This window comes from Suncus etruscus, chromosome 10 (assembly GCF_024139225.1).
Source record: "Suncus etruscus isolate mSunEtr1 chromosome 10, mSunEtr1.pri.cur, whole genome shotgun sequence".
NCBI classification, from domain to species: domain Eukaryota; kingdom Metazoa; phylum Chordata; class Mammalia; order Eulipotyphla; family Soricidae; genus Suncus; species Suncus etruscus.
In genome coordinates this window covers 36,368,302-36,381,369 of record NC_064857.1, presented here as the reverse complement: position 1 = coordinate 36,381,369, position 13,068 = coordinate 36,368,302, and the positions used below count along the sequence as shown (strand labels likewise).

Sequence of the window (13,068 nt, the reverse complement as noted above, 5' to 3'; positions counted from 1 at the left end):
CGCGCGCGCGCACACACACACACACACACACACACACACACACACACACACACACACACACGGTAAAACTGAGACCCAGACATTGGAGTCCATGCTTCATATCCAAGAGGGCCAGATTCAAGACCAGCAGTGTATAGTCTCCCTAAGCCTTGCCAGGAACAACCCATGAGCACCTCCAGATATGGCAAAAGAAAGAAATCCAAAATGTAAAGTAGAGACTGGAAGACAGTCAGTGGTCAGGCTCTGTATGCACCAGTTGAGTTGAAACCTCCACACTACAAGCCCCTCTCACTCCACCCTAGCTTCTTCCCTATGATGGTCCCAAGCACACAGGACAAAATAGCTCTGAATTTGCAGGTGTCAGCACTAGATTGGCAGGTCAAGCATCACCAAGAATGGCTCTTGGGCTCCTGAGCACTGCTTGGGAACATCCCCCCTCCTGAAATGGCAGAATAATCTTGAAAAAACAAACCCAAGACTGAGAATTAGCACAAATAAAAGACTTTATTGGTTAGTTTAAGTATGTGACTGACATCCTCCCAATTCACTGTTTCATATATTCAAAGCCTTGACAAGGCATGAGAAACTAAACCCATTGATGGTTAAGCAAAGTTAACAAGGCTACCGGGATCGAAACCAACGTCCTAAAAATAAATCCATGATGGAAAAGGCATCATCCAAAGCTGGAGATGTTGAGGATTCTGGATCTAAAAAAAAAAAAAAAAAAAAAGGTAATACAAACAGATAGTCTAAAATTTAGACTCTAAATGAAAGCAGCTGCATAGAAATTAGAAAAGGAACCACATTAAAGGAGATAAAAAGTGGGCCGGGAAGGTGGCACTAGAGGTAAGGTGCCTGCCTTGCAAGCGCTAGCGTAGGACGGACAGCGGTTCGATCCCCCCGGTGTCCCATATGGTCCCCCCAAGCCAGGGGCGATTTCTGAGTGCATAGCCAGGAGTAACCTCTGAGTGTCAAATGGGTGTGGCCCAAAAACCAAAAAAAAAAAAAAAAAAGGAGGTAAAAAGGGCTAGGGGTCAGAGTAACAACACAATGTATAGGGCATTTGCCTTGCATGCGGCCAACCCGGATTTCATCACCAGAATCCCTTATGATCTCCAAGCCTGCCACAGTGAATTCTTATTTGGGGGATGGAGGACATACCTGAGCAACGCTCAGGGTTTACTCCTGGCTCTGTGCTCAGAAATCAAACAGCAGAAATCAATCAACACTAGCAGTGTTGGGGGACCATATGGGATGCAGGGGATTGAACCTGGGTTGGCGCATGCAAAGCCAAATGCCCTACTCGCTGTGCTATCACTTTGTCTCACTCACGAGTGAGATTTTTGGGAGGGTTTTGGGTCTCATCTGGCGGCGCTCAGGGGTTACTCCTGGCTTTGCACTCAGAACTCTTGCCTTGCAGGCATGGGGGACCATATGGGATGCCAGGATTCGAACCAGCGTCCATCCTGCATCAGTTGTGTGCAAGGCAAATGCTCTACCACTGTGCTATCTCTCTGGACCCCCCTCGGGAGTGATTTCTGAGTACAGTGGCAGGAGTAACCAGAGTGCTTACCAGGTGTGGCCCAAAACCAAAAAAAAAGGGGGGGGGGTGTCTAGCAAGGCTCAGTTGCACAGTGTGAGGTTGCTAAGGCCCTAAGTGCTAATTATGCATGGCACTAACTCATGTGCCTGAGCTGGACCCCAGTGAGATCCCCAGATTTGGGATCTTCCAAGTCATAAACAAGTGTGTAGTCTTCAGTGCTCCACATCAAGCACTTCAACTAAGTATGCAAGCATCACCAAGAAATCTATGAGCAATGACAGCAGAGTATGTGCGAGGGGGCCAGAGAGTAAGCACAAGGTGCCTGCATTGTACGTGGCAGACCTAGATTCAATCCTCAGCACCCCATAATGATCCCACTAAGTGTGGGCCAAAATCCAAATCAAACCTAAACAAAACAAAACAAAACAAAAACCTGTCAGAGTCTCAAATAAAGTACTTGGCCACCAGCAAGCACTGCAAGCATAAAAAATGCACAAATGGGGCCTGGAGAGATAGCACAGTAGTGTTTGCCTTGCAAGCAGCCCATCCAGGACCAAAGGTGGTTGGTTCGAATCCCGGTGTCCCATATGGTCCCCCGTGCCTGCCAGGAGCTATTTCTGAGCAGATAGCCAGGAGTAACCCCTGAGCACTGCCGGGTGTGGCCCAAAACCAAAAACCAAAAACCAAAAAAAAAAAAAAAAAAAAAAAAAAAAAAAAAAAAAAAAAAAAAGCACAAATGCAGGACTGGAGAGTATAGAGGGTTTTGGTTTGCCTTGCATGTGGCAAACAGGGTTAAATCCTAGGCATCCCATTTTGTCCCCGAGTAATGCCAGGAATAATTCCTGAGAACCAGGAGTAATCATGGACAGGTGTAGCACGCAAACAAAAACAAAAAGAATAAGGGCCGGAGAGATGGCATGGAAGTAATGCATTTGCCTTGCATGCAGGACGGTGGTTCGAATCCTGGCATCCCATATGGTCCCCCGAGCCTGCCAGGAGCGATTTCTGAGCGTAGAGTCAGGAGTAACCCCTGAGCGCTGCCGGGTGTGACCCAAAAACAAACAAACAAACAAACAAAAAAAGAATAAGCAAGTGTTGGGGCCAGAGAAACAGCACAGCCAACCCAGGATGGAACCCTGGTTCGAATCCCAGCATTCCATATGGTCCCCCAAGCCAGCCAGGAGTAAATCCTGTGCACAGCTGGGTGTGACCCAAAAACAAAAAAACAAAAGAAAAAAAATGCAAGTGCATACACTCCCATCTCATAATAAACAAGGGAAAGAATTGGGGAAGGGGGGGTGCCAAAGGCTTAAGATTCTCCTTTCTCCAAAGAGTTGCAAGATAAAGAGTTGCTTTTAATAATTTCCCTTCACTCACCACCTCTAGGAGTGCCATCCTTTTCCTGAAGGGTCACTGTGGTCTCTGACTTGCCGGTACTGTCCACCACAGTCCGGCGCTCCTCCACTGTCTAGAAAATAATATCCCCAGCATATCTTTAGTACTCCAGGGTGAGTGCCATTGACCTCCCACAGACTCTGGCCACAACTCCCTTCAGCCATCTCTTCTGACTTACCCCATCGGGCTTAGTGATCTTGGTCACAGAGACACTCTTGAAGTAGGACTTTGGCTGGGGCCGTAAAACCGGGCCAAGGCCTTCCTGGGAAACCTGGGAATCAAGGTCTGAAAGGGTAGGGAGAGGAGACTTGAAAGAGCAGAGGAGGATAGGAAGAAACTCCAGGAAAAGAGAGGAGGAGCACTAGGAAAACGGGCTGGTAAATATCCTTCACCTCCAGACTCACCATTGTCTTCTCTGGCTCTCGAAGGGGAAGGCATTGGCCACACATCATCAAACTGTAAAAGATAAAGTGACAACCTTCAGTCTAAAACTTTTGGGGGAGATGACACTCTCACTGTCCTTAATTCAAAAAATACCTTTCCTAGGGCTGGAACAATAGCACAGCTGTAGGGCATTTGCCTTGCACACAGCTGACCCAGGAAGGACCTCGGACCTTGGTTCAATCCTGGGTGTCCCATATGGTTCCCTGAGCCGATTTCTGAGTGCATAGCCAGGAGTAACACCCGAGTGTCATTGGGTGTGGCCCAAAAACAAACAAACAAACAAAACAGAAACAACCAGCTACCTTTCCTAAGAGCAATGATTCCCAAGCAGAGCAGTTTTGGCTGTTTTATTTACTTACTTCTGAAAAACACCTTTCTATCTGTTTAACAATAATCCAATAACTCAAGAATCAGGTAAACAAGAGGTTTGCAAACTTATCTGGTCTACAATCCATTTTGCAGAAATAAAACCACTCAGCAGCCTCCTAGAATCTTTTTTTCTTTTGTTTTGTTTGTTTTTGGGTCACACCTGGCAGCGCTCAGGGGTTACTCCTGGCTCTATGCTCAGAAATCGCTCCTGGCAGGCTCAGGGGACCACATGGGAAGCTGGGATTCGAACCATCGACCTTCCCCTTCCGTGCTCAGTGAAATGCCTTGACTGTTATCTTGTGTCTCCAGCCCCAAGTCTTTCTTAAGCAAACAGAAAGCTCCCCCGTCCCCCCACTGCACCAGAGGTGATCAGCCCAGCCCAGCCCAGCCAGGATTATTCTAATGTACCATGGAGGTTGTGGTGAAGGAGGTGGGAGTACCCACTTTTGGAACTGATGTACATCATTAGTCTTAATGGTTTTGGGGGGGTTAGGGGTCAAAACCTGGTGGTGGCTAAGGGACGATACAGGATGCCAGGGATTGAACTCAGGTTGGCAAATGCAAAGCAAGAGACTTATCTGCTGTACTCTCTCTCCAGCTCTCAGACAAAGGATTGCTTTTTTCCCCTGGTTTTTGGGTCACATCTGGTGGCATCAGGGGTTACTCCTGGCTCAGCACTCAGAAGCCGCCCCTGGCAGGCTCTGGGGACCATTTGGGATGCCGGGGAATCGAACCGGAGTCTGTTCAAGGTTGGCTGCATGCAAGGCAAACGCCCTCCCGCTGTGCTATCGCTCTGGCCCAGGATCGATTAATTTAAGATTTTTGCTTGTTTTTGAGCCACACCTGGTGATGCTCAAGGGTTACTCCTGGCTATATGCTCAGAAATCGCTCTTGGCTTGGGGAATCATATGGGATGTCGGGGGATCGAACCACGGTCTGTCCTAGGCTAGTGTGGGCAAGGCAGATGCCTTACCGCTTGCACCACTGCTCCGGCCTCAAATTAAAGAATTTTTTTAAAAACGAAATTAAATCTTGTATGCAGGATCTCTGGATTTCAGAACATTGCTCCCTTGTGCACCACCAGCTGTGCATTCCAAATATAGACACCCACCCTAGGCCTGATAAAAGTCCAGTGAGGATTTCTGTTTATCCTCCCCACAGGTTCCCAGGGCCAGGTAGTGCACTCACCCTGGGAAAAGTTCTCTGGGAGTCCCAGTCTGGGGTTGCACTGTGGGATTCTGTCTTGGCATCACTCTCCGAGACCTTTCCAAAGACCCTGGGCTGCTGACTATCTGGATACTTCAGCATAGAGTCCCGAAGGCTCTGGCCCTCCTGGCGTCCCTCATCAGGTGTGTCTGATGCAAGGCCAGGGAGTTCTGTGAAAAGGTACCAGGGAAATACTAGGGAAGGCCTCGGTCTCCGGAAACCCACTGGGAACTCTCCCGGCACACTTTGCACACTGTTGCAGACAACTGTCATCCGCCGCCCCACCAGACACCTGCTTTCTCCACACACCGGGAGGACGGGAAGGCAAGGTCCAGGCGCCCATGTCGTTGAAGAGGCTATTGAAGTCGCGGACCAGCTCATCAAAGCCGAAGTTGTCGTGGAAGCGCATTCCTCCTGGGCCGAAGCTAAAGCCGAACTCAAATTCCTCAGGTTCCTGGGGGCCCTGGAACCCAGAGCTCCCACGGCCCCAGGTGGCTCCTCCTTCGTCTTCGTCCTCCTCTTCATCTCGAGTCATCCCTCCAAAAAAGGGGTCTCTGGGGCAGAAGGGTCACCAAGATTTCAGCATGACTGCGTCACGAAATGAGAGCTCATGTGTGGCAGAGTGGAGCAAGAAGACGCTCGTGCAGGGGGTCAAAGCCCAGCAGCTGTTTCGTTTGACAGCTGTTTGGAGGGAGATTTGGGGGCCTAGTGGGCCCCACCTCCCAGCCCCGGCCCCCCGCAGGTCGACCGCACTTGCTCAAGGTCTTCGTCGGGGTCCCATTGTTTTCCCTCCCTCCCCGCCCGTTGCATCACGCCAGCGACTGGAGACCGGCCTGAGCCCATCACTGGCCTAACTACCACACTTGGGTTCTCCTCTCCCGGCAAAGACCCCCCAAGTGGCATCCGGCTGTCTTCGAGTGCCCCGGACCCCCTCTCACCTCCTGGGTCCGGAAAAGCCAAAAAAGCCCCGGAAAAGGTCAAAGAGGCTCATCCCCCTGGCGGGACTCGAACTTGGAAACCCCTCCAGCGGCCCATTCACATCCAGGGGCAGCCGGCTGGGGGGGCAACCCGGAAACCAAAAGCGCGTGCAGGTCGTGCTGCCATAAAGCAAGGCCGTAAAGTCGCCACACTTCCGCAAAGCCAAGTCGTAAAGTCGCCACACTTCGTAAAGCAAAGCCGCAAAACCGCCACACTCCCGTAAAGCAGGGCGCTGAGCCACCGCGCTGCCAGCAAGCAACCTCGTAAGCCGCAGAGCTGTTGTAAAGCGGTTGCTCCCAGAACGGAGCGAGGCGGAGGCGGGCCAGAGCGTCTCTTCCCCAGGCCCCACTTGTTGCATCTTCAGAGACCAAGTCCTGCCTCTTCTCGGGCCTGGCTGGCACCCCCACCCGGGGTGCACCCTCATCCCCGGCCATCGCACCCACCCCGAGGCCCACTACTGGAAAGCTGATGGTAGTCTTGGGTCCCTGAACAGTAACCGTGGGTCTGGTGACCCCGAGCGCCTGGCCTGGGGGTGCAGTGCGAGGCTTGGGGTTCTGCCCTGTGGGCCATCAAGTTTCCTTCCTTGTGGACTTCGGGGGTACAGTGAAAGCCAACGCGGACCCCAGGGCCGTCTGCCAGTATTCCCGCCCAGCAATGCCATCTGGTTTTCCCACCCTCTCCCTCCTTCACTGCCCCCAATTCCCCAGAGCTGAGTGAGGCCGTTACTGGAGCACATGTCGATCTGATTTGTAGTGATTCTGAGCTGGCACCAGGTTGGCAAGATTCCTAGGGGGGGAAAGGGATGGGGTCCCCCCTCAAGGGCAAGGCACTATAGCACATCGAGGCTGGAGTTCTTTTTAAAGGGCGAAGATTTTCATTTTATTCCACTGCCTTCGGGGCCTGCTAGAGGAGGGCCCAGTTGGTACAGTTATACTTATTCACCAAGCTGGTCGTCGACGAGACTGAGGACATCCTAGACGGAGCAAGAATGGGCAGAGGCTGAAGGTAGAGGTTTTCTTTTTATATATACAAGACACATTAATCCATTAAATTGGAGGACACAGTACAAAAAAAAAAAAAACACTTCAACTAATCTGACAATGCTGTTCATATTCATGACGCCATTTTTGTTTGTTTCCTAATAATAAAGGAGGAGACTTAGGGCTGTTGGGCTGATATATATTTGGGGGTCCCCCCCTCCCCACCTCACCCATACACCACCAGGGTGAACAGGAGAAGGAAAGGCAGGGCCCACAGCAAAGTTTCATAATCTTGAATGCAAGGGGGTGAGGGAGGAGAGGAAAGGAAGAAAAAAAAAAAAAAAGAAAATACAAATCTATAATACATACAACAGAGGGGGGATGGTATGGGGATGGGACAGACATGAAGCTGAGGCATGGGGTGGGCCGCTGGGGGTGGGGGGCAGCGGAACCCCCCCACATTCCTTCCTCTCTTTGATGCTGTTTCCATAGTTGCCAGGCTGAGAAGCCCTCTCAGAAGATGGGACCAGGAGAAGAGGGCCAGGGCCTCAGTTGGCCCCCCAGCTGTAGCTGTTGTAGGCAGACTTGTTGGTCTGGGGCTTCTGCGGGATGGAGCTGGTCTGGCTACGTTGCCCGCTGCCCGTCTGCAGGGAAATGGGGGGATGATGGAGAGGAAAAAGTTGTCTAGTTAGCGGGACACTTAGATCTCCTGATGGCAATATGGAAACTGTCTTGTGTTCCCAGTTCCCTTGCTTTACAAAGTCCCTGAAGCTTTCTACTCAACCACAAAAAAATCGGTTTATATAACTGCCACAGTCCCTTGGACTCATGATGAGAAGAGGGAAGGATACCTTCAGATAGAAGATAGTGAATCCTTTCTACTCATTTTCAATCCTGCCTTCTTTCCTCTCACCCACTCCTCCTCCTGCCCTCTTCCGAGAAAAGGCTATACACTAAATTAATGAAAGCCTCTGTGAAATGAACAATCACCAAGTGATTGCACTTTCACTGACCCCTATATAAAGGCCTCTGGTGGAAAGACCTCTGAGAGCAAGGAAGCCCTTTTTACTGCTTCCTCAATCGACTCTTCCACTATACCACCCTCTTGCACCCACACCACACATCCCATCTTTAAGCTCATTCAGGCAAGTAGAAGAGACAGTCTAAGGCTTGAGACTCCAAATGCTGTCGCAAGAATCCTTTCCGTTCCAGTAACCAAATGTCTTCCAGAGTCAGAGGGGTAAAGGAAAAAGAGGGCTTTGAGGGGGAAGGACAAGAGGAACAGGAGAGCCCAGCAAGGTGTTTGTGTTTGTGTATCCCGATTTTGTGACCGTGCAACATTTCCTCACCAAGTTCCCTGAAGCTGTGGAGGTGAAATGGGGACTGAAAGGAGTGGGTTCAAGCATATCATTCAGTTTCATTACCTGCTCCTCCTGCTGGCGTTGGCAACAGAGAATCATCTGCAAATATGGTAGCTGAGGCAGAACCAGGATATATGGAAAATAAAGGGACAAACTTTGACAATAGAACTCCACCATTAGAAGGGAAAGCTATAATGTCAGGGAAGGGGGAAGGCTGGGAGAGGTAAGAGGGGAGGTGTGACCCAGGCCTCAGTAGATGAGGACAACTGTATTCGAAGAGGAAGGAGATGGAGGAAAAAGACACCAATGGAACCCAGAAAAGTTCCCACTGGTCCTTTCTCTGACAACTCCTACTGTTCACTTGTAGTATGTGCGCTTGTGTCTGTATGTGCTGTGTGCCCATGGCTGGTGCTGGGGAGACTGGGTAGAGGTGGCGTTACGGACGGGTAAGAAAAGGAAAGGGGAGGCAGTTGTAAGGATCGAAGAGGAAGGGAAAGGAGAGACAGGGATGGTTGATTACCTGGCCATCCTGCTGCAGGTGATGGTGAAGTATCTGGGAGTGCGGCTGCTGATGGGGGGTCAGAATGTGCATAAAGGGGGCAGGTGGGTAGGCAGCAGCTGTGGCTGGATTGATGGGCCCCCCACTTCCTAGGGCTGAAGGCAAGTTGAAGGAGGCAGCAGGAGTACCAGAATGAAAACCTTGTTTCTCAAATGACTGCTATTCAGGATGATGGGGAAGAGAAAGTAAAAGACATCAGCAAACTAATTCGTAAAACATCCATGCTCTCCCACCATCCTAAAATCAGACATTATCTGTTTCAGCTTTGCTCTCAATAGTTGCTCTGATTTGGAAAAACTGCTTCATCTTTGTCTTGTTTCCTTATATATAAGTTGTAAGATGTAAGGACCAACCAAATGAGAGGAGGACTAGGAATATTATTTTGTGAAGTCTATCTGAAGTTATGTGAAAACTCCTTGGACGTAAAAGAAATAAACACATACTGAGGTATCTTTGAATGCTAATTATCAATACTTGAACTAATTAATAGTTCCAGGAGTTAGACCATAGCTCCTAATATTTTATATCAAACTTCTATCATTTAAGTGTGGTATGGGATCGAACTGGAGCAATAGCAATATTGGGTAGGGCATCTGCCTTGCCCATGGCTAAGCCGGGTTCAATCCCCAGCATCCCCCATATGGCCCCCAGAATGTGCCAGGAGTGATTTGAGTGCAGAGCCAAGACTAAGACGAGCGCCAACGGGCATGGCCCAAAGAGCAAAACTAAAACCAAAACAAACAAGAAAAAGTGATAGGGAATCAGGGATACAATACAAACCTATTGCTACAAATGTTTCAGTTACTGGGCTGTCTCTTTTCTCATTCTTTATTATACATGTGCTTTGGAAGAATGAGATGACCTAGCTTCCCTTAATTCTGTAAATATTTTTTGGCTTTTGGGCCACACCTGGCGGTGCTCAGGGGTTCCTCCTGGCTCTATGCTCAGAAATTGCTCCTGGCAGGCTTGGGGGACCATATGGGATGCCAGGATTCGAACCACCGTTATGCATGCAAGGCAAACACCCTACCTCCATGCTATCTCTCTGGCCCCGAATTCCGTAATTTCTTTTGTAAAGTTACAAAATGGCTGGGGGACAGTGGGTAGCGTGCTTGCCTTGCATGCATGCAGTCAAAATGGATTAGATTCCAGGTAGCCTGAGCACCATCAGAAGTAATTCCTGAGCAGTCAGGAGTAAGCCCTGAGCACTGCTGCGTTGTAGACCCAGTACCTCCTCCCAAATCATGCCACCCCTCACCTTCCTATAACATTTCTCATCCCTGTCCCACACCCCCAGCTAAACTTAACATTCTTCAAGAAATAAAATCTAGAGATCATTTATTGTCTAGTAGAGCAAGTTTTCAAACCCTTCTCTTGGGTTGTTCTTCGCCTCTACTGCTATCACTGCCAACTCTACCTCCTCTATTGCCATGTCTCTGTTCCTTCTTTATCCAGAGCCAGACACCTACCTGGGTTTTGGAGTACACTGAACCCGAGATATCTGGCACGCCCGTGTTACTGGAGGTGACTGACACACCTGGGGGAGGAGGAAACAGACAGGATTAACTCAGCTAGCTCCCTGGCCCAGTCTCTGGGAGAAGTGATGTGTGCAGCCTTTCTCTACTAAGAATACTGCAGGGGAGTTTTGATTTGTTTTCCCAACTTCAAGCTCAGTCCTGAGGAATGAAAGTTCCCAAGATTTTTCCTAACAGTTCTCTCGTACTTTTCAGGATATACTGAATATCTAGGGGAAAGTAAGGTGATACGTTACTGAAAGGAGTGGGGAAAGGAAGCAGGGGCAAGGGAACGTAGCAAAACCCCACTAGCATATTGTTATCACAGCTCAAGAAAACTGTATGGAACTTGTTATTTTCATTTCAAATCAATTCACCTAAGGCTATAGAAATAATACCTCAAAAGGCTAGTGTGCATTTGCATGCAGGCCTGGGTTGAAAGCCTGGTATCACATTTTCTCCTAAGCACCTCTCCCAACAACTAAATGGTATAGCCCCTGAGCATTGCTGGGTGTGACCCCGAAAAAAAATAATCTCCCCAAATTCCAATTTTGTACGGACTCTTCCAGGACGAGATTCAGTGGCTCACCATCCATGCCTCCAGAGTATAAGGCAAGTACCAGAGCAGTTCAGTCCAATCCCAAGAGCATTTTCATTCTCAGCCGTGGGTCACTTATCCCAGCATCTCCAGAATCTTGGAGATCTAGTTTCTTTGCTAGATACTTAGAGCTGGCACCAAAATGAATTTCTAACGTAACAATTTAATCCTAAGTGTGATGGGGAAAGGTGCTTAGGAAGGGAGAGGAGTAAGCTATCTCCTAAAACCTGGGTGGAACTGAAAATATGAATGCCATTTTAGTTTACAACTTCAGTTTCTATCATATTAAACATCTAATTCATGTTCCTAATTTAAGGAAACCAGAGCTATACAATTTCTCATTTTAAACTCAAATAACAGACTGCAAGATAGGAGCTAGGAAAAAAACTTCATGTAAAACAACCTACCATTCTAATGATTCTTGTTTTTTGGGCCACACCCAGGAACACTTAAAGGTTACTCCTGGCTCTGCATTCAGGAATTACTGGGGGTAGGGGCTACATGGGGAGGGAGGGGAAGAGGGTTTCATTTGGGACAGATTAGTATGTGTAAGGCAAACACCCTACCTGCTGTACTATATCCCTCTAGCCCCTTAAGAGACATTTTAATGAAAAGATCTGAACAAACTCAATTTTAATCAGGAATTTAATAGCATGTGTTAAAAGGATGTAATTTTTATTAAGATAAAGGAAATCTAAAAAACCACCAACAAAAAAACCTTACATTTTAGTCTATGTTCTTGTATACTAATCCATTAGGAGCCCATTTTAATGGATGTTTTTAGAAGCACTACTAAAATCATGAAATCACAAATGATAAAACCCTTCTTCCATTCACCTAGTTCATCCTTTGAAGGGGATTCAACAGCTATCACTTTACATTCCAGTACCCAAATCTTTCTAATGCTTAATACAGAGGCAGCCTTCAACAGTCTCTTTAGAATTGTCCCAGTAGTAGCAGATCAACCTAGAAACCCCTCCCACATTACAAGCCCAGAAGAGTAAGCACCAACCTGGAAAAAGAACACTACTACAGAAACAAAGTGCTTAAAAATACTTCATCTCTAATGTTCCACTTTTCTATACTTTATGCACTTGAGCATAACGGGACGCTGAATTACATCTGCAGTAGGCATTACGGAAGTTAATGTGAAATTTCTTCCTTTTTCAACCCCCAGATAGCTATCTACCCAATCATTGGTAACCTTGAAATATGGAAATTTGGGGCCAGAGAGATAGCATGGAGGTAAGGCATTTGCCTTTCATGCAGAAGGTCGGTGATTCGAATCCTGGCATCTAATATGGTCCCGAGCCTGCCAGGGGCAATTTCTGAACATAGAGCCAGGAGTAACCCCTGAGCGCTGCCAGGTGTGACCCAAAAACCAAAACCAAAACCAAAACCAAAAAAAAAGAAAGAAAGAAATTTGGGAAGTAAATGAGGTTTGTATGGAAAAGTTGAGAAAGATTAGTAAGAATTTAGGAACAATTTGGAGGCAAAAAGTCTAAAGAATGACTTTTTTACTGCAAAACTTCAAACAGCTTGCTGACAACCCCTAGTGTTTCCAAAGGGGGAGTTTCAATATGCTCTGACCTGATCTCATTCTTTCCAGAGGTGGTCTAGCAAAATACCCTACCCAGAGGCCTTCACTAGCATATTGGTTGTAGGGATGGAAAATGCAGGGAAAATACTGTGTAGTAATCCTTAATAGCCTCATGTGACACTAGAAAATGTTTTCCGACTTATCTTTCACCAATTAGATTTTTGCTTTTCTTCCAATATATAACATCCAAAGCTCTTCAATCTCAAGCAGTGGCAACCATACAAAAACAACATGAATGAGGATGCGCACAAGGAAGGGGCGCAAGACTTTCTTTCAAAGTGGTAGCCCTGGAGAAAGTTGAGCACACTCACAAAACTCACAAAAATTAATTATACAACAGGGCTGTGAATGCATAAAAATTGAATAACTGAATTCTATTTAACCAAAAGAGTTGTGTTCTGTGAAGGTTAACTCAGTAAACAAAGGGATGATGATGTGAAAGTTCAATTGAGAGGATCTAAGAATTTCCCTAAACCAAGGAGCTGTATAATCAATTCTGGCCAACACATTCCTGGCTGCAC

General features: G+C 47.7%; 2 protein-coding genes across 6 annotated transcripts in view; both read right to left on the bottom strand.

Moving 5' to 3' along the window:
• Positions 1 to 485: 485 nt before the first annotated feature.
• HAX1 (HCLS1 associated protein X-1) lies at positions 486 to 6,031 on the bottom strand. The gene is made up of 7 exons (XM_049782386.1): positions 5,896 to 6,031; positions 5,267 to 5,511; positions 4,940 to 5,127; positions 3,343 to 3,394; positions 3,117 to 3,223; positions 2,921 to 3,011; positions 486 to 707 (listed from the first exon to the last, which is right to left on the bottom strand). Exons 1-7 carry the CDS (start codon positions 5,946 to 5,948, stop codon positions 622 to 624), a joined length of 822 nt encoding a protein of 273 aa, XP_049638343.1. The 5' UTR covers positions 5,949 to 6,031; the 3' UTR covers positions 486 to 621.
• A 904-nt stretch (positions 6,032 to 6,935) lies between these two features.
• UBAP2L (ubiquitin associated protein 2 like) overlaps positions 6,936 to 13,068 on the bottom strand; it is a 55,987-nt gene continuing 49,854 nt past the window's right edge. For 3 of the 5 annotated variants that reach the window (XM_049782199.1, XM_049782200.1, XM_049782202.1), the window contains 3 exons: positions 10,305 to 10,372; positions 8,797 to 8,994; positions 6,936 to 7,559 (listed from right to left, as the gene is read on the bottom strand). In XM_049782199.1, the coding sequence (XP_049638156.1) occupies positions 7,464 to 7,559; positions 8,797 to 8,994; positions 10,305 to 10,372 (362 nt within the window). In that variant the 3' untranslated portion in view covers positions 6,936 to 7,463. Of the gene's footprint in view, positions 7,560 to 8,339; positions 8,391 to 8,796; positions 8,995 to 10,304; positions 10,373 to 13,068 lie in introns of all 5 variants that reach the window. The other 2 variants (XM_049782198.1, XM_049782201.1) reach the window with 1 other exon arrangement.